General features: G+C 42.5%; 1 protein-coding gene across 4 annotated transcripts in view; it reads left to right on the forward strand.

Annotated features, from left to right (window-relative positions):
* Nucleotides 1-27161, forward strand: part of LOC134538847 (E3 ubiquitin-protein ligase MYCBP2) — a 455666-nt gene that overhangs the window by 378454 nt on the left and 50051 nt on the right. For 2 of the 4 annotated variants that reach the window (XM_063380393.1, XM_063380395.1), the window contains exons 45-51: nt 5679-5792; nt 12849-13045; nt 15655-17163; nt 17899-18067; nt 19586-19812; nt 24264-24410; nt 26498-26703. In XM_063380393.1, coding sequence (XP_063236463.1) covers nt 5679-5792; nt 12849-13045; nt 15655-17163; nt 17899-18067; nt 19586-19812; nt 24264-24410; nt 26498-26703 — 2569 coding nt within the window. The remainder of the gene's footprint in view (nt 1-5678; nt 5793-12848; nt 13046-15654; nt 17164-17898; nt 18068-19585; nt 19813-24263; nt 24411-26497; nt 26704-27161) is intronic. The other 2 variants (XM_063380394.1, XM_063380396.1) reach the window with 2 other exon arrangements.

Genomic DNA, 27161 nt, shown 5'->3' on the forward strand with positions numbered 1-27161 from the left:
ATTCTGGATTACGATCCATCCCTAATTGCAGAGAGAGAAAAAATCTCAACGATATTTGAGCGAAATCCTAACTTGTAATCTCAACTTGTAAAATCTCAACGATATTTGAGCGAAATCCTAACTTGTAGCTTTATGATCTGACAGGCAAGGCATTTTTTCTTTGGTGTACTCGTATTTAAGATTATCTTCCATCTTCAAGGTTAATTGAAATATAGAATGTCCATAAAAGAATGTCTAAGTTTCAGTGGTATATTATAACAGTTTAATTTAGACTACTTAAAACAAATCATACATATTATTGAAGGTAAACTAACGTAGTTATTCTTACAAATGTTCAGTATAGTATTCACTTTTATTATACGATACACATGCAACCTAAAGTTCAATTCTTCTCACACTTTGGTTAATGTGTCCAAAGTAATAGAAGCAATAGCCTCTTCAGTTCTGTGTCTCAACTCTGGCAAATCATTAGTTAACAGCGGAATGTAGACACTATATTTTATAAAGCCCCAAAGGAAAAAATGGCATGGTGTTATGTTAGATGAACGTAGAGGCCAGCGAGAAACCGCTCTGTCTTTTTTACCATTACGACCACCACACGATCAAGAGTGTCATCTTCCAGCTCAAACACTTGAAGTTAAAAGTTACAACATACACCATAGTTACCTGCTTTGAAGCATGGAGCAACTGTAACTGGTATGGACGCATGTTTGAACGTATTCTTAAAACCTTCCACACGGTTGTCTTTGGCGACTGAAGTTCAAGACTTGCTTTCCGAACAGATGTCTTAGGACTGCACAGGTAAGATGATCTTACACAGTCAACATCCTTTTCAGACACTTTTGGTCATCCTGTGCTTTTACCTTTACAAACACATCCGGTCGGTTTGAATTGGCTATATCATGGGCGGATCTTTTTGCCACATGGGGGATCACAATCAAAGTTTAAACGAAATGCACGTTGAACTGAAATTACAGATTCACCCTTGGCAAATTTATGCTCAGGGTCCTCCATTTTGCATAGGTGGCGCTGCAAGTGAGAAAATAACAAAGCAGTAGTTGCACATACGCTTATCTAAAACTGTTTGAGTTACTCTTTAATTGTAACCATCAACCAATACTCTACAATGCTTATGGATTGATACTATTAACATTTATAACTGAGACATGCTTTTATGTATTAAAATTCTTATATGTATCAAAAAGCTCACAGTAGAAGTTTTTGAAGGAAAATGATATTATTCCAAGTAGAACATGGTGGCAGATTGTCGATTTGAAAAGTGTAACTTGTCACCACTCACCACCTCCGGCTAGCTCAAATTTGGTGATGAGTGGAACATACAGGTTGCAGGTCACGAAGAAAGAAGAAATTTATACACAAAGTTCGATGTATTACCTGTTTTATTTATTTATGTAGAAATCACACTATATTCGGAACGGAATGCATAAAAATTAACTGTACTTAAAAAATATATAAAACACTGAGCCATCGCCCGACCACGGCCTGCTCGGCCCGCCGCCCGAACATCGACCGCTCGGCCCGGTGCTCGGACAATGACTGATCTTACAGCTTTCCTTTCCTTCGTGCGGGCAGTGTCCTGGGCTCACTGACGTAATTTTCAGCCAATCACGGCGCATGGTAACAGAGGCTTACACGAAATGCTTACTTCTGATCCCACGACGCAGCGATTTTGTATCTTTATCGCACTCCTGTGACCGTGACTCACATGCCTAGCGTGTGAAACAAAGCCTAGGTCGTGAAAAGAATGAAGGAAAATTACGTCAGCATGCCTTACCACACAAAGAAGCTAGCAAAAAAAAATTACTTCAAAACTAAATTTAGGAATTTTGAAAATAAAAACAATAAACCCGGAGAATTACGTTTACAATAACTTCGAAAAATGACAAAAATTTATAACAAAAGATTATTACTGTATTGCATGAGGAAGGCTGTAATCTGGGTTGTTACAAACTGAGATAAACAGTCTTAGTTGGAATTTTTAGGTATTTGTTCCTGCATCATGGTAGTGATGGCAGAAAAGCATAGCCTTGTGGAGCGAAGACCAACATGACTGGCTGGGACAGGTTCTCAAGTCCGACTGAAGAAACATAAACGTATGACATTAAAGGGACTGGAAAACTTATAAATTTGAACAGAGAACACATTCTTAAAAATACCCTGGTTTAAACCAAGCTGTTTAAAAAAATATATGTCTTTTTCAATTAATATTTTTATGAAAACAATATATTAATTTTTTTAATTAAAGGTCTAATTCTTCTCGTATAACAAAAGTTTGCTCATGAATGTTTCTTGTGATTTACTAAAACAAAAAAAAATATATAGTAAAGATCTTATTTAAATTATCTAAATTCGTTGTAAATTATACCCAGCTAAATACTCCTTTAAAATTAAAAATATTAAATAGTTAATTCTTATTTTGTGGGAAATTCTGTACTGTAAATCCCTATTCTGTGGGAAACACCTATTCTATGGAGAATCCTCCTCCTGTGGGGAAATACCCTTTCTGTGGTTAAGTCCCAGTCAGATGCGCTGATTTGCTGGACTTCAGTTCTTTGATGTTATAACTTTTCTGGTTCGACATGAGTGGTGGAAAACGGGTTGTTGTTGTGGCTTTCATTTGAAGGTGGTGAGAACCAAAATAACTCACATAAAATATAAAAACCTGGTTTAAACTAAAAAAAAAAAAAAAAAAAAAAAAAAAAAAAAAAAAAATATTTTTTTTTCTTACCCTGACCCTGGTGAAGAAATACAAATACTGAAGGCTTATCACCTTATATCACTGGTTCACAAAGAGCCGTGCTGATAGGACCGACTCATAATGGCCTAAGAAGGTTCTTAGAGGTCCGAGGATCAACGTTACTTGTATAATGTTGATTATTTTTTCAAGTGAGAATATTTACGGTCAAGATATTTGATATATTGAAGAAATGTATTTAATGTTAGACTATCATATTTTCAACTGCATCACCAACTATGAACAATTCATTTTTGCAGTAGGTATTCTAAAAAAATTTTTTTTGTGTTAAAATTTATTTTTCGTAATATTTTAAAAATCTTTTGCACACATTCCAAAACATTTTTACTATTTATTGATTTAGCTACCATTAATGACTTAATTACTGTATTTTGGATAGCTTGATGAGGGATGACACACAGTATTGCTATGTAAGAGGAAAAAAAAACTAAAAAATGAAATACATTGCTCATTTTCTTGTACCATAAGCAACAAATGCTACAGTATGTAAGCACTGCTTCTTTTTGAATGTGTCCACGCTGTTTTGTTTTGCCTTGCTGGCGACTGTGCGCTTGTTTCTGTTGTCGCTGTCTCTCACGAGACTGTATCGTACGTTCGCTGTGCATCTTCTTCACGAACAAGTCTTGCTATGTGTTTGTTCGTCGTACCTTGGAAGTGTGAAGACAAGGAATGAGTACCTTGACAATGATTCGTGTCTGTAATTTTGCGGCATTGTTTATGGGCATGGTTGAATCCTGAATGTACGAGAGGGATTTTTTTCCTGTAGTTTGTACAGTTAAATAATAGAGTAAGTTTTATTATCTTATGATTTTAAGTGACTCGTTTTATTAAGATTATTTATTACAAAATAACAATTTTAAAATTATAGTTTTAATGTTGCCAGTTGGATTGTTTGACTTTCGTAAACTAATAGCTAGAGACAGGCAAAATTCGCGGATTCATTTGGTGATAGGCTAGAATTCAAACACATACACCTCTTAGATAATTTTGCTATTGGCTCACTGTTCATCTGGACGAATCTCAACCAGTTATAAACCCTCAACCAAAGAAGGATCGAATCACAGACAAACCAGCTGAGACGACTTACAAGTCGGCAGCCAATGAACTTGCGTTATTGGCCCGAGTGTACAAGGGTATGTGCAGTCTATCCTGAAGGCCATCGAAACCTCGAATTTTGCAGGTCTCTACTAATAGCACTTCAGATTCTGAAACATTTTATGGTTCAGAAGGCACGGGGGAAATGTTTAATACATTTTCTTAGTTTGATGTTGTTTGACCGGAGTTTGTTCTGTATGGCCAAATACAGTACATCAACTTTTCCTTCCTAGGTACATATCATAAAATACAAAATGTTAAAGACACTCAAAATTTAATGTCTTGGTAAAGCTTGGGGAGCATTTTTTTTTTTGTGCTTCATTGACTGCCGTAAATTTAGATGAATATTTGTAAATAAAAGGTATGAACTATATATATTTTTTTCTGCAGTATATTTTGAAAATTACATGATGAAAATGTTAACAATATCCATGTGTGCACCTAGATTCTGATGATGAAGTTCATGACAATGTTTGGTGGTTGTGTTAAGGGGGTAGTGGGAAGTCTTACAGCAATATTGAACATGTCAAGGGGAGAAAGCAGACCAAATACGACAAACGTGTGTGCAATTTATCTGAAAATGATGTTTCTACTACTGCCAAAATCTGGCCATCAATACTTGTTTATTCACAAGTTACGTAATGTTTGTTTTTTAAATAATTTGCATGAATGATAGCATGTTTAACAATCACTGAAATAATTAGATTTTTTTTGCATATTTCAGAAGAATAGTTACTTATATAAGAAGTGTGTCTTTAGTTTTAATGGTCTGCTATGGTTGCAAGTTTATATTGCACGAGATTTATTATTCCTGAGGTTGGAATAATTATCTATGGACATGGAATGTGATGTTTTAATTTACATCAGATAATTATTTGTAAATGAAATGAACTAAAATAATTTATTTGTCTACTCCATTATTGTGGTTTTATCCTACTAAACAATATTTAGATACGTAGTCATCATAGTTCATGCCAACACAAAATAGAGTTTTTCAGTGTGGGATAAAAGTATAGTAGGTATATAATGATAGAAATGCAAGTTTAGCTGAAGCTGAATCAATGAGAAATTAAATTAAAGTTGAGTTATAGCTAGTTGCTAAAAATTTTAGTAAAAAGAAAAAAATACAAAATTCTGAAAAAATTCTTTTTCAGGTCAAATATTTTGCATTTTCTGTACATATTGTAGTTGTAAAATTTTGAAGTAGAATGCTGGTAGGCAAAAAAATACTGACTTGAATATTACAATGCTCTACCTCATTTTGCACATTATTACAGGCAGAATAAAAACAGCATTTATCGCAGCTATAAAATGTTGGGGAAGTTTTCTTGGGGTGTTACAGCTTCTACCAAAGTATTTTGCTGTGCTGCTCCACTAAAAGGAGACACATCTCTTAACCTCAATGTCAACACGATGTTAAATTATTTCATTTATGTGTTCATTCGTACTATCCTCCTTTCAGTATTTTCTTAATTTCTTCAATCATTCTTTCCTTAACTCATTGATTTGTTCTTCCCCTTGTTGATTCATTTGGGTCTTTATTTCTTCATTTCTTCTTTCCTTATTTTCTTCATTTCTTCATTTCTTTATTTCTTCATTCCTTCTTTCCTTCATTACTTTGTTCAATAATTTATATTGTCATAACTTAAGTGTACTTTAGGAAAAGTACTTTTCCTTGTCTGATTTTCGTTGGTGGTCATTTGACGTGGGTCGATCCGAGCTGTTGTGGATGCGACCACTCTGCCCACCGCAGAGCGGGCGGGCGAGTGCCGAGGCAAGAGGGGCGACTGTGGGGGGTGTCCACCAGGTGGCAGGCCTGCGGTAAGCCTCTTGCAGCACGACAGCGGCAGTAGCAGTTCTCTGGCGTGCGTCGGCGGAGGAGGAGCGGGGTCCTCTCGTAGCATTGGCCTGTCCCCTCTAGGTACGTGCTGGCGCGTCTTCTCCCGCCTCTCTCTCACTGTCTCCGCTCTCTCTCTCTCTCTCTCGGAGGCACGGCCAGCTTCCATGTCGACGCTTTTGTCCGTGCTAGCGCAGCCACAATTTCCGTACGTTGACTCGCCACCGGGCATTTTCCGTTTATTCGTAGCACTACGAGGCAGTCGTGTGCGCCCAACACCAACCTAATTGTAACTGCCAAAAAGTTTTTTTTTTAATTTTAATTTTTATTTTAACCTGGATCTTGTTGCAAACAAGGAAGCATTCATTCAAATGGTGGTAACTTGAAATACATATACAGTGTTGTGATGGAGTTATTTAAAATTGTGGTTGTTGATCATCTTGATGTTGTAGCATACATTTTTTTTTTGTGTGTGATATTGCTCTTAATAATTGCAGTATTTCCTTCTCTCTATCTTTTTTTTTTTATGTAGTTGTAGCGACTTCACAGCTCCATTAGTTGTATGTGTGTAGAATCTTACTACCTTGATGTTTCCGAACTACCGTAGCTACAATGTTGCCTACATGATGAATCATACACCAGAAAAAATAAAGATTCAGTTGTTGTTTTATATGAATATATTGTCTTAGACAGATATCACTGATATGTTTGTTTCATTGTTAGTTATTTTTATTTACACTCTAGATTGTCTTTATGATATTAATGTTTACATGTGTTTTTGTGCTTATGCAATTATTTTTCTAATATTAGGAACTATTAGTTAGATTGTCTAGTCATTTGAAATGAGAAATTTGTAATATTGTTCTATATGATGTGTTATTTGAATTATAGGATTTATAATTTTGAGAATTGCTTTTCATTTCCAATACATTCACCAATAATTTAATATTTAACGATTGGAAGCTTACAATTTTAATTAACCAGTCAAAAGAATGTACTAATTTTAATATGCAATCATTTAATCTAATGCATGGCTGGTAATATCTCAAAGGAAGGACAGTTTTAATAAAAGTATGGTCGTATCCCAAGCAAGGGCGTATCTAATTAAAAACCGGAATGGGGACATATTTCGGAAAAGTTGTGATTTTATGAGAAATTCTCTAGGTTATAGTTCTTAATGACTTGTCACAGATAATGCAATGTCTCTATTTTGTAAATTAGTTTCTTTCAAATTGTTTTAATACAAATTACCAACCTGTTAGTAAATTTATAAATTTTTTCTATATATATATCTCAATTTAGAAGGCGAAGTAGCTGCTATATCCTTCGTGCCTCCCCCTGCCCCTCCGCTTGATATGATTTTGATTCCAAGTTTATTTTTTGTTCTGATTTAATGTTGTTTTTACCATCTTTGTTCGGTTAGTGGCCGTCATCCTGTTCATTCAGGGGTTTGGTTTCTTGCCTTCCCTCAGTTGTAAACCTCAGCTTGGCAACCAGAATTAATTAGTTTATATGTTATTTGGTGAAGGTACTGAAGAAGTGACAAGTCATTATTTCTTGGCATGTTGGGGAGGGAAACAAAATCCAGAAAAAAAGTAATTGTTTACTTTTGATCATGGTTACTAATGTGACAACATGAACTGCAGTTAAATATAATAATTAAAAAAAAGGTTTGCTGTATTATGCTTGTTGTGATGGGATTTTATTTGATAGAGTGTTAACGTCACACGGTTATGCACAGGGGCTTAAATCGACGGGTAATGCAGGATTGTAGTGAGCTCTGAACCACTGGGGTACCGACTACGGGCTCATACATTTTGTGTCGTGTCGGGGTGTTCGGATTGAGCCCATGACCTTCCAAGCCTGCTCTCGTGGCAGGGGGGAGGGGGGGTGGCGATATCCTCTTTCGAATCCAAATTTTATTTTTTATTTTATTTTGTAGGATATATTTATGTTAACTTAAAATACGTTATTTCATGTGTTGAACTTCTCTTCCATCAACAGTTTTTTGAAACTATTTAAGATCATAAATTTATAAATATTCCAAGCCGATCTATGAATTATTTCACACCGGGCCACTCAAAATTCACCGCATTGCGGGTTTGTGGCTTTTCACGAAAACGTGCAAGATTTGTCTCGAACAATTGAGAACACGCCACTACACACCATTCCCAATAGCCAATATAAAAATGGATTTGGATTCGGACAAAGCAAGTGCATTGTTTGTGTTGTTGATACAGCGGAAGAAATGACGTTGAAACGCAAGGTATTGGATTTATCTGATCCTTGGTTGAGCAATAACATGAAGATTTCTAAATGACAATTTTTCATGTTACTTCCATGTGGCACACTTCTATTGGCGCGCTCGTAGTGACCCAGGGTGAAGGGAGCCTCAACGTTATGTTTTGCAACTGCATCCTTTCTTTGTACGATAGTCTAGTTAGCCCCTACCGAGATGTCTTTCCGGAGCCGTCCCTGAGCCGTCACTTTTTTCAACTCGAATAAAGATTAACATCAAAATTTGTTGTCATCAACTGTTAAGTTCTGCTGAAGAAGTACAAAGAGCATCAATCACTCCTGAGCGATCCTAAGCCGAGTCGATCGCTCCCGACTGACCCCAGACCATGCCGAGCACATCCAACCACTTCTTACGTGTGTAGGTTAAAAATTTTAGGTTTTAGAATTAGTTTTCTTGGCTTGCTCAAGTTAGTACATTCCTCGCTGGTCCCGGAAAACCTAGCATTGTGGATCTTTGAATGTCGGACTGTCTGAAGTATGGACAAAACATACAAAAAATCTAAAATGGAGCATTACGATCAACGTCTCCATGCGAGCGTATCCCGTTAGCGATCTCTGCCACCAAGGGTCCCTTCGTTCTCGTGGGGTCCACTTTTAAAACACATGGCATTAAAGTAAAGTCCAGTAGACTTCTGACAGTCTGGCTTGTTCCGGGACTGTGTAGGTGCCGAATCACTGGAAATGCCGGATTATCAGGCGGTATCTCCCGCGTTCACTAAGTTGTAGATCAAATACATGAGTGAGATGGTGTTTGACAGAAAATGTTGTCTAGCAGGAACATCAGGATAAACATTTCAACTAGGAATTGGCCAATCAAATCCTCAAATACCATCAAATCCTTAGTATGTATTAGAAGGATTTGATATTCGAGGAAAATTCAACACTGATAACATCTGAAGTTTACTTGGTCAATTTTTCTTCATACCCATCACATAACCATTCCCCAAGATATTATACTTTTAACATGATTATATAGATAAAATTAAAAATATATTGATTCTGAAAACTTAGTTTGAGAAACAAACATTTAAAGGTTTAAATGTTTCAACGCAATGGTTATTATTATTATTATTATTATTTTTTTTTGACCCTTGAGACCTAGATTCGGATTCGAGAGGTATGTTCGAGATACTCTTTGGGATTCAGATCCGAGATTCGGATTCAAGAAAATTGGGATTGGACCCATCACCTTTTTTCAACTCGAATGCAGGTCAGCATCAAAATTTGTTGTCAACAATTGTCGAGTTCTGCTGAAGAAGTACAAAGAGCATCAACCACTCCCGAGCGATCCCAAGCCGAGTCGATCGCTCCCGACTAACCCCATTCTGTGCCGAGCATTTTCAACCTTAGATTAAAAATTTAAGGTTTTAGGTTAAGTTTGCTTGGCTAGCTTAAGTCAGTACATTCTTCGCTGGTCCCGGAAATTCTCGCATTCTGGATCGTTGAATGCCGGACTGTGTGAAGTATGACAATATATACAAAAATTTAAAATGGAGCCGTACGATCAATGTTAAGGTGTTTGTTGGCACTTGGCACCCGACACATCGACAGCCCCCGGGGTTGGTATTGCCGGGTCGTGGTTCGCAGAGAAGCGGGAGGGAAAACGCAGTGTAGCCTTGTCGACTGAAGGCGAGTAAGTAGAGAATAACTTATGCTTAAGGGCCCCCGCCTACCCGGACACACACACGGTGTGCAGAGCTTCAGGAAAAACAACGCGATTTCAAAACCATTCAACATATCCGAGTGGGGCATTTAAGAGTTCGCTGAGGGCCGAAAAGTACTTTTGTTTTTGGATTAAATTTTTAAACTGTATTTTTAGAAGAGTTAAAATGGCTAAAATGTATGTTTTCAGAGTAATTTTTAGGCGTAAAACAACCAGTACAGATTCTTGAAATCACTTGAGGGACTTGCATTACACCTTTATCTTCATTTCTCGGCCATATAATGTTACGGTCACCGCTCAAATTTCACAGTTATCCTGTGACGACGAGAAGACTGCGTGCCAGTTCAGAGCCTTGCACTTAGAGGCTAAACCGCGCTAGAAATACCAGCGAGCGTCGCGCTTATCATCCTGCCTCACTAACACACATACACCTCTGACGAGGCGGGCCCCTTAAGTGCTTCCGATGACGAAACCGGCCCCCAATCAGGCTGCAGAGGATGCGCGACGGTGTCATGCTAGCCATTGCTATTCTCATTTCCATGAAAGTTTTGAATTCCCAGCCATAACACACATGTAGCATTATTCTTGGGAAATGAAAATAGGAGCAAAGTAAATAGCAGCCAGTATCATGACTTGGCAACTTGAGGTTTGTACGTGTGTGCACACGTAAAAAAAAAATATTGTATGATTAAATTTGTGCAATTCATATGCTTAAAATGGTGTTTCTGATTATTTTGCATGCCCATGCATCGAAAATGGATTAGTTATTTAGTGCATGTTGGTGTTATCTCTGCATGAAAATTATATGTATATTTATTCCAGTGTTTTTGTAACTATGTCAATTAGGTATGTTATAAAAGTGATTATAATTCAGTACATAAATAATTATTGATTCATTTTGTTTTACATTATTATGCTCTATTTTTTTTTACAAAAGTTTATGGCATCTATTGTAATTTTTTTGTGCTGTTTTACGAAAAGGAATTTGATAAGACATGTCATACAACAGTTATGGTCAACTCCACTCTTTTTGAGGCCAGTTATTATTTTTGAAACTTATCTGAGGGCCTGACCTGAATTAATGCTATATTTCTCACAACAATTTTTTAAATGTCTTATTATTCTGCAGAATAACCAATAAATATAATATGTGGCATGTGGTGAAGAAGCAAAAAATAATTCATTTAAGGATAGTAAGTAGTATTTACAAAAAAAAATCCAATAAAATATATTTTTAATACATTATAATATAATATTAATAATAAATTATATATTTCAATATTTTGGTGAGAAAATCATAACTTCCAAACACTGTCTGCTGACCACATATTCTACATATAAGAAAACAAAGATGGCTAATTCACAATAGTATGTCTGATAATAATAATTTGTTTGAAGATATTCTTTAAAAGCACCTGTTGGTCGTCACTGTTGCACAATATATACGGTGACAGTAAATCAATTAAACAATTTGTTTCTTATTTTTTATTTCCTGAAATTGCTGCGTTTGCTCATGTGAATGTAGCTGTTCAGATATTTCCACATATTAATAAATAAATAAAAGGTAAAGAGAAAAAAAAAAATGCACTCAACATTAAGTTTATTTATTTATAAAGTTAAACCATCGTTAACAAAATCCTACTTTAAGGACTTTCTTGCTTATTAGGTTTAAAAAATTAAGCACTTTGTATAGTAATACTGATAATTTTATCCATTTAATAAGTGTTCTCTGTTAATAAGTCTAAATTTATAAATACATAAACAAATTTGTTAGCAGCGATTTACTGTAGATACCTGTAGATACTACACCTAAAAAAGTTAACACAAAGCAACTAGCTATTAAATTCACTTTCAAAATACATGTACTAATAAGATATCATCTATGAAAATTAGTAATTTATATTACTATAAGTGAATTACAGTATTGTTCATTATTAACAAGCGACTAAGGCTGCACTAAGGGCTAATAAAGCAGAATTCCGCTAAGACATCAGTGTGACCCCCTTCATTCCCTTTGTCGAGATGACGTCCAGGCCGCCTTCATGCATATTTATATCTGGGTCAAAAAAAAAAACAAATCATTGATACTTAGGATTATTAAAAGATTCTAATGATTTACTACAATTATTCGTAGAAGGAACTTTGTGTGCAAGGATATAAATTTTATGAAAAATTTTGAATGTTAAGTTAACAGATTCTTGGCTTCTGGAGTCATCAAGCACCTGAAGACTGCTGCCACAGGGCGTGCCAGAAGCCAAGGATGGGTTAGCAACTCTTGAGACTGTGAGACTGTAAGACTGTCAGACTGTCAGACCGTCAGACCGTCAGACCGTCAGACCGTCAGACCGTCAGACCGTCAGACCGTAAGACCGTGGGACTTTGAGACTGTCAGACTGAGAGACTGTCAGACTGAGAGACTGTGAGACTGTAAGACTGCGAGACTGTCAGACTGTGAGGCTGTGAGACTGAGACTGTTAAACTGTCAGACTGTGAGAGACTGTCAGACACTGTGAGACTATGATAGACTGAGAGACTGTGAAACTGTGAGACTGAGAGACTGTGAGAGACTGTGAGAGATTGTGAGACTGTGAGACTGTGAGACTGTGAGACTGAGAGACTGAGAGACTGTCAGACACTGTCAGACACTGAGAGACTGTGAGAGATTGTGAGACTGTGAGACTGTGAGGCTGAGAGACTGTCAGACACTGTCAGACACTGAGAGACTGTGAGACTGCGAGACTGTGAGAGACGGTGAGAGATTGTGAGACTGAGAGATTGTGAGAGACTGTGAGAGATTGTGAGATACTGTCAGACACTGTGAGACTGTCACTGTCAGACACTGTGAGACTGTGAGACTGTCAGACACTGTGAGACCGTGAGAGATTGTGAGATACTGTCAGACACTGTGAGGCTGTGAGGCTGAGAGACTGAGAGACTGTCAGACACTGTCAGACACTGAGAGACTGTGAGACTGAGAGACTGTGAGAGACTGTGAGAGATTGTGAAAGACTGTGAGAGACTGTGAGAGATTGTGAGATACTGTCAGACACTGTGAGACTGTCAGACACTGTGAGACTGTGAGACTGTGAGGCTGTGAGAGACTGTGAGAGACTGTGAGAGACTGTGAGAGACTGTGAGATACTGTGAGGCTGTGAGGCTGAGAGACTGGGTGTGTGCAGTGTCGGGCGCCGTGCCGGACTCGCAGCGGCGCGGCTCCACGCAGAGCGACACGAGCGCGCTGGTCAGCAGCCTGACGCACGACCTGTCGCAGTCGCCCACCACGGCCAACAACACGCGCGACCTGTCGCCCAGCCCCAGCTGCAGCTCCTTGCAGCTGCGCTCCGAGGGCAGCGCCCACAGCACGCCGGGCGAGCAGGTGCGTGCGTCTCCATCCCTTCCTCACCGCAATAGCCACCATCTCTAGGGCATCGACTCGTGGTGGTCCCTAGCGGACAAGTGTCGAACTCTTCAAACACCCCTTCCCCACCCTCCCTCAAACATGCGTTGTCCTCCACCCACCCTCTACCCCACCTCTCATCCCTACAGTTTTGTGACGCACAAACTCCCGTTGAACGACCTTGAGCTGCAGTGAATGTTGGGTGGGGGGTGCAGGGGAATGACAGCGGGCGACAGTGCTGCGCTCTAACATGCAAATAACAACCTAAGACGATACAAAGCGTTACGGCAGCACCCTGCAGCGGTGAAGTTCCCAAGCTGCTCATCATACGCTCCTGAAAAACGTAGAGTAAATCCTATCCACTTGCGACTTCTATACAGTAGATATATATATTCAAAGCCGCCGGCTCCCTCGCGTTGCAAATAACAATACTACTGCTACCAAAAAAAAATTAACACAAAGTAACTTTCAAAATACATGTACTTATAAGATTACATATGTGGGAATTAGTTATTTATATTACCAGAAGTGAATTACAGTATTTTTTTTTATTACATATAATCAACTATAGCCCCACCAAGTGTTGATAGAGCACATATATTTTTATCTAGGTAAAAAAAAAAAATCAACAGAGAAAACACACATTTCCTTGACTTTTACTGTGTGTTTCTGTCATTGGTGACATCTTCAATCAAGCCCTCCTCAGAACGGAAAAAAAAAGGGGGTGGAGCTAAAGACCTTCTCGAGCTCAAATTTTACTTATAATTTTTTGGAGGGTTTATTCATGTTTACTTAAATACAGAAATTCACATGTTAAGGATTTTCCCCTTGAAAGTTGTATAAAATGATTAAGGTTAATTTTTTTTTATTGGATAAATTTGAAATATATTCCAAGACCAATATTCTGAACCGTCTAGCATAACATTTTGAAACAGCATCCTTTATTTGTACGCTAGCTCCTGACATGAATGAGCTGTTAAACAAGTAACTGACGACTGGCTCGTCATCAGTCAAGCAGCCCACCCCCCTCCATTCCTGGCAAGGTCACTCACTCCCCGAGTTCTTTTCACAAGTGAGAAACCTGGCGGACGTGGCAGTGCACCGGTGGGGTTTTCTCTGGGTGCTTCAGCCTTCTCCCACCCACGCATTCCTTTGAGGCTCCATTCACATCACCTATCACCATCTCTAATGGCTCTGGTATGACTGGGGCGTTTGCCACTTATTATTTCATTTATATATTCTATATGTTGTTTGATCATTTATTCATTTGTTTGTTCGTTCATATTCATTTGTTAATTTATCATTCATTCATGGGGGAATATATTCCCCTATCCCCTAAATCTTAAAAAAAAAAATCTATCATACTCACTAACAAATGGAAAGAATTTGAAAGAAAGTGAAAGCCAAAGTGGTTCAGTTACTCCCCCCCCCCCCCCCCCCTCCTTTTTCTTCTCAGCAAGAAATGAAATTCTGCATATGCTTTTATGAATTGGTACTATTATGTGTTTCAGTTGAGTTGGATGATTACAGAAAGCTGGTTGTAAAATTTAAAGAGTAATTTAGTGTATGTTGGGTGTGTTTTTGATTGCATTGCCAGGTGTGTACTTCCTGCTAACCGTACAGAGTGGTACAGAGTGCTACAGAGAGGTACAGAGAGGTACAGAGAGGTAGATTGTGGTACAGTGTGGTACAGAGAGGTAGATAAAGGTACAGACAGGTACAGAGAGGTAGCTAATGGTACAGTGTGGTACAGCAAGGTAGATAGTGGTACAGAGAGGTAGATAGTGGTACAGAGTGGCAGAGAGAGGTAGCTAGTGGTACAGTGTTGTACAGAGAGGTAGATAAAGGTACAGAGAGGTACAGAAAGGTAGAGAGTGGTACAGAGAGGTAGATAAAGGTACAGAGAGTTAGCTAGTAGTACAGTGTGGTACAGCGAGGTAGATAGTGGTACAGCGAGGTAGATAGTGATACAGAGAGGTAGATAGTGGTACAGAGAGGTAGCTAGTGGTACAGAGTGGCACGGAGAGGTAGCTAGTGGTACAGTATGGTACAGAGAGGTATATAAAGGTACAGACAGGTACAGAGAGGTAGATAGTGGTACAGAGATGCGCAGAGAGGTAGATAGTGGTACGGAGAGGTGCAGAGATGTGGACAGAGGTAGAGAGTGGTACGGGGTGTCGGCAGGAGGCGGCGGACTACAGTCCCCAGTACGGAGAGGCACAGAGAGGTAGCTAGTGGTACAGAGAGGTAGATAGTGGCACAGAGAGGTAGACAGAGGCAGAGAGCGGTAAGGAGTGCGGTACGGGGTGTCGGCAGGAGGTGGCGGACTACAGCCCCTGGTACGGAGAGGTGCAGAGAGGTAGATAGTGGCACAGAGAGGTAGATAGTGTTACGGAGAGGTGCAGAGAGGTAGACAGAGGTAGAGAGTGGTACAGGGTGTCGGCAGGAGGTGGCGGTCTACAGCCCCTGGTACGGAGAGGTGCAGAGAGGTAGATAGTGGCACAGAGAGGTATATAGTGTTACGGAGAGGTGCAGAGAGTTAGGCAGAGGTAGAGAGCGGTAAGCAGTGCGGTACGGGGTGTCGGCAGGAGGCGGCGGACTACAGCCCGCGCACGGTGACGCAGACCGGCACGCAGACCAGCCCCGAGAGCGCGGCCGCCGGCATCAAGGGCCACTTCAGCATCGGCGCGGGCGGCGCCAGGGAGGAGCGCCTGTCGCCCGTGCCGGCGCGCAAGGCCCGCTCCAAGCGCGCCATGTCGCCCGCCGCCGGGGGCAGCGGCCCGCGCGCCAGGGGGCCGGGTCCCGGGACGGCCCCGCCGCTCGGCAAGGAGCCCGTCAAGCCCGCCGTCAGCCCCTCCGTGGCCGAGTCCCTGCGCGCCGTGTTCGCGGCCTTCCTGTGGCACGAGGGCGTGGTGCACGACGCCATGGCGTGCGCGTCCTTCCTCAAGTTCCACCCGGGGCTGCCGAAGCAGGGCGCGCTGGTGGTGACGCGGCCGCACGGGCCCCAGGACCCCGGCGAGGCGTCCTCCAGGGAGCAGCGCGCGAGGCAGCGCCACTCGGTGGAGGTGTCCACGGCGGGCACCTACCTGCACATCCAGCCGGCCACGCTGGAGACCCTGACCCGCTCGGCGGCCACCGCCAGCGCCAGCAGGAGCCGCGCCAGGAAGCAGCACTCGGAGGGCGTGATCAGCGAGGAGGCGGCCCTGCCGGAGACCGTGGCCGTGCTGCCGCCGGCGCTGAGGTCCCTCGTGGTGCTGTGGGAGGAGCTGAGCCGCAGCTGCCTGCAGGCCATCGCGCAGCACAGCGTGCTGCTGCCCAGCCCCACGGTGTCCGCGCGCTCCGCCAGGCGGCCGGCCAAGCCCTCGCCGCCGGAGCCCAGGGAGCCCAGGCCGGACAAGAGGCCGGGCCACAAGAAGAAGGAGTGGAAGCCCATGGGGCAGGTGGCACCGGGGCCGTCGGGCGCCGTCGAGCGGGAGACCCCCTGCGAGCTGTGCGGGAACACCTACCCCCAGCCGGTGACCTACCACATGCGCCAGGCGCACCCCGGCTGCGGGGGCCACGCCGGAGGCAAGGGCTACAACAGCGGCGGCAACTTCTGCGTGGGCTGGGCGGGCAACTGCGGCGACGGCGGGGTGGGGGGCAGCTCGTGGTACCTGGTGTGCGACGCCTGCCGCGCCAAGTACCTGCGCTGCCGCGCGCACGGCAAGGACAAGGCGGGGGGAGCCGGGAGGGGCGGGGGGTCGTCGTCGTCGCGCCGCAAGGCGGGGCCCGCGCTGTCTCCCGCCTGCTCGTCCAGGCTGCAGTCTCCCTCGGCCGGCGGCGCGGCGCGCGAGACCCATGTGGTGATGCGCAACAACGCCATGTTCCTGCTGGAGCTGGCGAGCGCGTCGGGCTCGGGGCTGCCCCCCACCCCGCCACGGGGGGCCGCCATGCCGCCCGTGTCGGAGCACCGCAGTCCCCCGGAGGCGGCGGGGCCCTTCTCGCCCGTGGGGGCCTTCCGGTGCCTGCAGGCGCTCGGCGCCTTCCCCTCGCAGCAGGCCCGGGACGACCGCGACTTCCTGGAGGAGGCCTTCCGGCGCGAGAACGGCGGCTCCCGGGTGCGTGCAGTCCTGCCCTGTCCTTACGCATCTCATTCACTATCCTTACTGTATCGAAAAGGAGTTATATTTCTTTTTCAAAATTAAAATTCATATAATCTCTACACTAAAATGTGTACTTCAAAATAGAACGAAATAAGCTCATATTTTGCAATTTGGCCTCAGTATTGGCTGCACAATACGTATGTACATTTGTTGTAATTGCAGTATTCGCTACCAGGTCTCATGGTGTTTGTTAGAATGTCAGTCATAAATTTAGACACTAAATCTAAGTTATGCAAAGGAATTTGGGTTGATATACATTTGTTGGTAGTAGGAAAGTTAATGTGAAGCTGGATTGCTATTGGAGGTATTTATACCTCTTGTGTATAATTTATCTTAATGTTGTATATCTTTGATCTCATAATACCGAATTTACAGGAACCTTTCAATTCGATGCTAATATGTATTCCTATGCACAAAATAGAAACAACTGGATTTCACTGGCCATTTGCTAAATATATTCATGGCATCAAAATTTCATGCAGTTCTATATAGAGTTCCTTCAGCTTTGTGTTTTATAGTGCTAGTAGGTATTTTTCTGGGTAAGAAATGAGGCATAAGATTTCTTCGCAGAAAATAAAGACCGAGCATTTTAGTTAATTTTTTTAGTGAATATTTCTGAAAACTTTTTCTTCTAAGAGAGTTGTACCTGCAAACAAGCTGTTGAGAGCGAAACCTTTTTGCCCGTGGCAGCCGGTGTCGGACACGCTGAGCGACAACGAGAGCGAAAGCAGCAAGGGCAAGGCGTTCCACCGCTCCATATCGATGGGCACCAACGGCGTGCCATGGAGCAGACGCGACGGTGAGGGCCGCTACATCATGATGCGCAAGAGGAACAACAGCAGCAGTGAAGTGGCCTCTGGTTGGTGGAGTTTCTTTCCCTCGGGAATCACGTAGCCAATCAAATGTGTGTATCTGTAGTTCATCTACATCTTGTACGGATTTTTATTCTGGTAGGAACCAGAGGGTAGAAAGCACACTGTTCTCAAAAATATGTTCAAACAACTTGGGGGCCAACCCTAATTAGTTAGTTTATTCATTGATTGAACTATTGAAATGTGCCGGTGTAGCCTTATTTGTACTTGGGTAGTTCGCTTAAACACATTTGAGACACTGCAGTAAATGGAGTGTTGTGGCTCAGTTTTAAGACACTTGACTTTTGCGTTCTAGACCACCTGGGTTCACGTCATGGTTCCGGACTTCCTTATTCACACTTTCAAAAGTTTCCCCGATAGGCAAATGCTGGGACAACTCTCTAGCGTGGACCATGTTCAATTTCTTCCCCAATATTTCCTGGTGTGTGTCGTCGAGAGATGCCATCTCCAAAGACCTCGCTGTCGTCCAGATGTTAAGTCTTGTTCTTACACTCCATGTTGAGTATTTATTTTACTGTCGTAACTATTATTTAAGGATAATTTCTTTAAACTGGTCATGATGGCTCTATTGCATCTGTTGTTTGGTCACAAATTTTGTCACCAGATGTTTTACCAAGTCTAATGTAATAACAGTAATTACTGCATTTCAGTTGATAATAATTATAAACATTTACATGACATTTAACAGCAAATAAAATTTAGTAAATATTTTGTTACAAATTTCAAGATCAAATAACATATGCTAGAGAGCAGTTCTGATAAATCTCCAAGGAAGAGACATTAAACCAAAGTAAAGACATAAAAATTAAATAACCAACGTGGGTTGTTACAGTGAACGTTAAACCACAATGAAACAAAAATCTGTATCATAATTTAGGTTCGGCCGAATATTAACATTATGTTTTGAAATAAAAATTAAACAAATTTTTAATAGTACTTACAACAGTGCTTTAAATAGATAGTAGTAAGCAGTTAGAACTAATGTGAGATTTTTTTATGATTATGTAAGGTATATTACAAAGCAGTTTGAACATTTTAATAATCACAGCATACGTAGGCCTGTCTTAAAAATACCAAAGACATCAATTAAGTTACTGAGTGAAGCTTAATCAGTTAAGTTCACAAAATTAATACTCAATAGTACATTTAGTTTGTAAGCTTGAAGCAAAAAAGTTATAAAATATTAAATTTGACTTTGTAGTTGTGGAGCTCCACCCACCCCTTGATGTAGGCTTTTGGACATACGCCATTGCTATGCTCAGTCGCACCTGCGTTTTCGCACCATGTGCGTCTCTGCCTGAGGACGGGAGCAGATAGCAGTTCCCGAAACGTCGCTTGTTTCTGTTCTAGAAAACTGTTTTGTTTGTTTGGTTTTTTCGTTTTGTCGTGTCTTTGTCTCGTTTTGACTGTTGTGCTGAATTGGGTATGTCCAAAAGCCTACATCAAGTCATGCACAAATCTTTCAAAGATAATATCCACCCACCCCTGTCGTCGACGGTGTGCAGACGGGGGCTCGTCGCTGCTGTGCTACCCGTCGGCGGCGCTGCAGAAGCTAGTCCCTGGCACGGGCCAGTCCGCCATCGTCTCGGCGCCGCCGGAGGCCCCGCCCAGCCTCGGGCTGCTGGACCGCCCGGTGATGCTGTTCGTGCTGCAGCACCACAACCTGGGCTACCTGCAGCTCGCCATGCGCCAGGCGCTGCGCAAGGCAGCCTGCCGCGTCTACGCCATGCAGGTACCTCCTCCCTTCCGCTGTCATGCACACGGGTACCTCCTCCTGCGTGCCAGCTGCCTCCACATCCTTGCCTTGCAGGTACCTGCTTCTCCACACCATGTAGGTGCCTTACACGCCACATGAGTACCTCGACCACATAACTCCACTTCTGCACCATACAAGTACCTCCACATCCCTGCCATGCAGGTACCTTACAGGCCACATGAGTACCTCGACCACATAACTCCACTTCTGCACCATACAAGTACCTCCACATCCCTGCCATGCAGGTACCTTACAGGCCACATGAGTACCTCGACCACATAACTCCACTTCTGCACCATACAAGTACCTCCACATCCCTGCCATGCAGTTACCTTACACGCCACATGAGTACCTCGACCACATAACTCCACTTCTGCACCATACAAGTACCTCCACATCCCTGCCATGCAGGTACCTTACACGCCACATGAGTACCTCGACCACATAACTCCACTTCTGCACCATACAAGTACCTCCACATCCCTGCCATGCAGGTACCTTACACGCCACATGAGTACCTCGACCACATAACTCCACTTCTGCACCATACAAGTACCTCCACATCCCTGCCATGCAGGTACCTTACAGGCCACATGAGTACCTCGACCACATAACTCCACTTCTGCACCATACAAGTACCTCCACATCCCTGCCATGCAGGTACCTTACAGGCCACATGAGTACCTCGACCACATAACTCCACTTCTGCACCATACAAGTACCTCCACATCCCTGCCATGCAGGTACCTTACACGCCACATGAGTACCTCGACCACATAACTCCACTTCTGCACCATACAAGTACCTCCACATCCCTGCCATGCAGGTACCTTACACGCCACATGAGTACCTCGACCACATAACTCCACTTCTGCACCATACAAGTACCTCCACATCCCTGCCATGCAGGTACCTTACAGGCCACATGAGTACCTCGACCACATAACTCCACTTCTGCACCATACAAGTACCTCCACATCCCTGCCATGCAGGTACCTTACAGGCCACATGAGTACCTCGACCACATAACTCCACTTCTGCACCATACAAGTACCTCCACATCCCTGCCATGCAGGTACCTTACAGGCCACATGAGTACCTCGACCACATAACTCCACTTCTGCACCATACAAGTACCTCCACATCCCTGCCATGCAGGTACCTTACACGCCACATGAGTACCTCGACCACATAACTCCACTTCTGCACCATACAAGTACCTCCACATCCCTGCCATGCAGGTACCTTACACGCCACATGAGTACCTCGACCACATAACTCCACTTCTGCACCATACAAGTACCTCCACATCCCTGCCATGCAGGTACCTTACACGCCACATGAGTACCTCGACCACATAACTCCACTTCTGCACCATACAAGTACCTCCACATCCCTGCCATGTAGGTACCTTACACGCCACATGAGTACCTCGACCACATAACTCCACTTCTGCACCATACAAGTACCTCCACATCCCTGCCATGCAGGTACCTTACACGCCACATGAGTACCTCGACCACATAACTCCACTTCTGCACCATACAAGTACCTCCACATCCCTGCCATGTAGGTACCTTACACGCCACATGAGTACCTCGACCACATAACTCCACAACTGCACCATACAAGTACAGTAAAACCCTGTTAAGAAGTTTTTCAAGGGACTGGATGATAAAAACTTATAACAGGGAAAACTTCTTAAAAGGGAAATAGTACAGATCCGTTGCTATATAAAAAAAATTTAAATGAAATACTTAGGTTATGCGTTGTTTATTTGATAGTGTTTTTTTTTTGTTGTGTATTCATCAGACGTTATGCCTTGAATGAGGGAATTTGTGTACAGATGGAAAAGCTTCACAAAGTTACGAATGCGAACAGATGATTGGTCGAAAAATACATCGTAACAGCGTGCTGCGTGCAGCAAAGATTTTTGATGGTCATGTTTGTTATTGTTTTTAAACAATTGTCTAAAAGTTGAACTATATATAAAGTTTAAGATTTAAAGAAAAACTTTATTACATGATTTTATTCCTGAAATGATTAACGTTATATGTGGGAAGCATCGATAACCGCAAACATTTTGAACAAGAAAAATTAACATAGGGACGTATGGAAGTGATCATCAAGGGAATAATTATTTAAACGTTATAAACGGGAAACGTATTATGCGGGAACGTCTTAAGCTAGTTTTATAACTTCCACATCATGCAGGTTCCTCAAACAGATTCCTCCACGCCCATGCCACAAAGTTCCCCTGCCAGGTACCTCCACCTGTCTGCCATGAATGTACCCTGACCAACCACTCTACCTACATGCCACACAAGTATCACTACACAGGTACACAGGTACCTTTCCCCTGCGTCTATGCTTGCCCTCACATGTGCTTCAGAGTTTAGGGCCACGGTGGTCAAGTCTCGCGGTAGGCAGGGCGTTTCAGGCCTTTGCTACAATGACACGGTTCTCAGCCGTGCTGTGCAGTGCTGTTGCAAATTGATTGGCCCACGTCACGACTTGGTGAACTTCTATGCTCCATGATGCTACTGTCGGAATCGGCAACTATTTACTTTTGTTTTGGCAGCTGTCTTCACCAGCAGACCAGCAAGGAGCGCGGATTCATTTTATTTTGTGATGTGCACCAATAATATTCGAGCTTGTTGTACGCACATAAAATAAGATGTATTCACTAAAAATTAGATTAATACTCTAAGTTAAAATATACATAAAAATGATTTATAATCTCAAGATATATTTATGACAAATTAATATATTTGGTCTTTGGGTAACATCGAAACATGTTGGTATCAATTTCTTTTCCCAAGATTTGTACTTTTAATATAGCTTATAATGTGTAGCATATGCCAGGCAACAAATTATTGAACAAACCTTAATATGTAATACTTATTCACAGAGTGGAACAACCGTAGGATTTTACCCATAAAAAAATTAAGGTTATAAAAATGTGATAACTCAAAACCGCAGGTGAGGCTTAGTCTTAAGAAGACTGGTGGAAACTATTTGTCGCAGTGCTCCATGTTGTGTTTAAGCTATTAACCTACTATTTTTCAGGTGGAAAAAAAAACCTGTTTGATAATAAATACTGTTGTCTATCCTACTACTTTAATTTTTTAAGATGTAACAGTATAAAAAAGTATTTGATAATGTAGGAATGCTAAAATGTAGTGATTATAACAATGTATATCAAAGTTTAATTTAATAATCAACTTAGGTGTGTGTTCCTTTTTTTGGTGTTCGGCAATTAAATAAAAGAGTTTTAAAAAAAGTGTGTGACTTTATACACACACATATATACACACACATATGTATATATGTGTGTGTGTCTATATATATATAAAATTTGCTGGCCCAGCCACAGGCTGGAAGCAGTTGATGATGATAATATTTATAATAAGTATGTTGCTAATCACATAAACATACTAACAAGAACAAATGTTCAGGGCTTCACGTCACGTCAGTGGTCAGTATCAGGATCGTTAGTGATGACAAGCTGTGATGATATGAGAATGGATCATTGAAGGAATGAATGATTGGAGGAAATGTAAGTACGTTGAGAAAACCCACCGCCACTTGATAAAAATTCAGGTTCGTCCCAAAAGGAAATTGAACCTGGGTGGAGACGTTTGGGTTTTGTTCCAACACCCCGGCATGACTGAAATGTATTATTTATTTATCAATTTGTACCATGCCCACCAACAGATATGAAACTTTTAACTTGTATTCAAACAATATAAAAAAACATACACGTATAGACAATACAAGTACGCAATGGGTGATGCAGGCACCACATATATGCTGGCATTGCAGATAGACAGGACAAAAAAAAACATGTAAGACAAGTACAGACACATATATAATATGAACAAAATATTACATGAAATTGATAACATTGCAATGATCTGCTATGAGCATGTAGCGTGTACCTAAGTGACTCGGAGCACAACTATGGTCTTGGGGATCTAAGTACACAATATGTCTCTATTCAGCTTTGGTTTTATTTGAACTTGAATATGGCTCTATTTAATGTTACAGCCTTATTAAAAAAATGACAGTGACAAACTTGATAAAGTTTCAAATAAATTAATCACATTAATAACCCAAAATATTTTACAGATAATGATGTGGATTTATACTCCTTTCTTGGTTCTCTTTCAACCAGAAGGCCAATATTAGATGCAGTACTTGTCTATAATAATCGTGTAATCTTTGTTTATCATGTTTTTTTGTACTGTAGTGACAGTCCTGTCCTTTGTGTACAGTATGTTACCACCTCACATGTTGGTGGGCATGTTACATAGTAAATATATGTAACTAATTAAAAATAAAATAAATGAACAAATGACAACCGTGCAATGTGAAGTCTGGTGCTGACCCGGAGAGCGAGTGTGGCCGACTGTGTGGGGGCTCAGGCGCTGAACTGGCTGCTGAGGAGCGTGACGCAGCCGGTGTGCCTCCACGACCTGCTGTGGTGGTTCGTGGCGGCGCTCACCCCCGCCCCTCCCGAGCCCGAGGCCGAGGGCGAAGAGGACCACCGGCCCGAGCCGAGGGACGACAGCGTGAGTGGCGGTGCTTCTGTTCGTACTGGAAGTATCCATCACAGACGCTCACTTGTTGTGTAGCGGTTCTACTCAAGTACTTTTGTTCATCCAGCGTGCTTCGTACTGGAAGCAATAGCGCAGCCAGGATTTGTGTATGGGGCAGATTAAGAAGCATGGTCCTCCCCCGGAAAAATTTGGATTTTAAGGTGTAAAACAGTGCTATTTGAGCAGTTTTTCGGTACTTAACTTTAAATATTGTAATGGTAAAAATATTATTAATTTTTTAGTAAAAATAATTGTTTGAGTGATGAAGTAAGAAATTAAATAAAGATATTTTAAGATATTTTAATGCCTTGTCCACGTCCCACTCAAAATCATAAATAATGCTCGAAGCTCGACAATGCAAAAAAAGAAGGAGTAAAAATGGTTGGGTTTCGGCAGAACTGGCCTATTCCTGGAAACGATTAGCTTTAGCTTGAAGAGTTACCCAGTCACCACCTGCTTATGATTACCGTGCTGGTTAAATACAGTAGGTGTAAGATATTTGAAAACTCGGGACCCGTCACGGCGTCACAACCTTATAGCTTCTGCTCGCGACAGGGGTAGGGGAAGGGAAGGAGAATCGGTAGGGCTCGCCTACTCTTCCCCTCCAGTGCAGTGGCCGGTGATAGCAGTAAGACACCCAGGCTTTTAGCTAACCTGCTTTCAGATAAGAAAATTTGGTGGCTAAGGGAAGGGGGGGGTTAGAACCCCTAACCCCCCCCCCCCCCCCTGGCTGTGCCCCTGACTGGAAGTATCCATCACAGATGTTCATTTGTTAAGCAGTGGTTGTACTCAAGTACTTTTGTTCATCCAGCGTGCTTCGTACTGGAAGTATCCATCACAGATGTTCACTTGTTGTGCAGTGTTTCAGGCAAATTTTGGAATGTTTCCTTACTTTATGCCATTGCTGATTCTTTTCTCAATGTTCCTGGTTTGTCGACGAGATGTTAAAACTAGTCATACCTTATTTACTAAAATAATACGACTCTGAATATAATGCGAAACCGAAACACTTTTTGATAGTAAGTATATGAAAAATACTTTATGGAGAAAAAAATCACAATTCAAATAAACAGAAATTAAAATTTATTTCAATTACTATATTTATAGCTTTTCTGGTGCCACTTTCTGTGAGTGTAGTGTTTTGCATGCCTTTTTTGAAACAGAAAGCGGCAATTATAAAGGGGAAAAGGCATAAATTATAAGGAAAAGAGAGTTTCACGGCTTTAGTTCATAAGCCATTCGTCAGAGACCAAAGAGTGTGATATGTGGTTAGAGGAGGGTGAGGGGGAGGGAGGTGCCTTGGTTAGCAGTTGCATTCTGAAGTTTTATCTTGTCTCATCTGTCACGCCGGCTGACACACTCCCCTTCGTACGGCCCGCAATGTTCGGGAAGCCATAAACAAGAGCCGACTAAAGTGACGCAGTTCACAGGTAGATTGTGTAGTTTTTCAAATAAAGCTGAGGTTCAGGATGTAGTAATTAAAGGCGGTCTAAAGTGGCTTAAGTGACACAGTTATGAGGCAGGGCATGTGGTTTTACAACTAAGCTGCTCTCATCGCTTAAAAATTCACACCTTCCAGCGGTAGGACTCAAGTTTGCGATTATAATGCGAACATTACTTTTTGGTCAAAACCATGGCAGTGTATTCATGCAAGTATGGTAATTCAAAAGTTTTTGTATTCGCTGGAACGCACTTTGAAAAGTAGGGACAGGGAACCCGGGTGCCCGCTCGTCGGTGCATGCTTTGCGCTGTTGTCCGTAGTGCGACTATTGCTTTTGGGTTTGGCAGTTTTGGTCAAAACCATGGCATTGCATTCAGGTAGGTACGGCAATTCAAAAGTTTTTTGGATTCGCTGGGACGCACTTTAAAAAGTGGGGACAGCGAAGCCCGGTGCCTGTTCGTTGGTGAATTCTTTGCGCTGGTGTCCGTAGTGGGACTATTACTTTTGGGTTTAGCAGTTTTGGTCAGAACCATGGCATTATATTCAGGTAGGTATGGTAATTCAAAAGTTTTTGGATTCGCTGGGACGTTCTTTGGACGGTGAACCCGGGTGCCCGCAGGACTGCCGCGGAGTGTGCGAGCACCCTCTGAGCGACATCGGCGTGGCCGGGGAGGCGGCCCACCCGCTCCCCCAGGCCTTCCACGCGCTGCTCCAGACGGTCGCCGACCTCATGGTGCTGCTGCCCATGGGCTCCGCGCTGCAGCAGGCGGCCGTGCGCTGCTGGGGGCTGCGCTTCTCGCCCGCCGACCACATGTTCCTGCACAGGTGTGGCGCGCCCCCTCTCGCCGTCGCCCGAGCCTTCACGTCTCCCGCCTCCCCGCTGAGACCGTCCGGGCTCGCTCGGTTCCTGGGAGCATCGGACCTGACTTCCGTGTGCCGTGGGCTTCCTCTGTCGTTCTCCCACCCCTCTCCGTGGACACTCCATCCTCATCTCATATCCAATCACTACATGTTATCCATCTATTCGTTGGCAGGAATGCGACACGTTTCAGGTCGGGGGGAGAATGGCCGGGCAACAACTAGGCGGAGCGGGTAACGCTAGAGTCTCCCCGAGAAGTTTGGTGAATGATCGCTGCTGCACCTCGCTCCTACCTTCGTCTGCTCTCATTTCCCGGCAATGCGCAAATGCGTGGCGGACGAAGAAAGAGGAGGAGAAAAAAAAAACCAGTGATGGTAGAAATTTCGTAAAGTTCAACCGACATCCACGTGATCCATTATCCTGT

Source organism: Bacillus rossius, chromosome 14, assembly GCF_032445375.1.
Source record: "Bacillus rossius redtenbacheri isolate Brsri chromosome 14, Brsri_v3, whole genome shotgun sequence".
NCBI lineage: Eukaryota > Metazoa > Arthropoda > Insecta > Phasmatodea > Bacillidae > Bacillus > Bacillus rossius.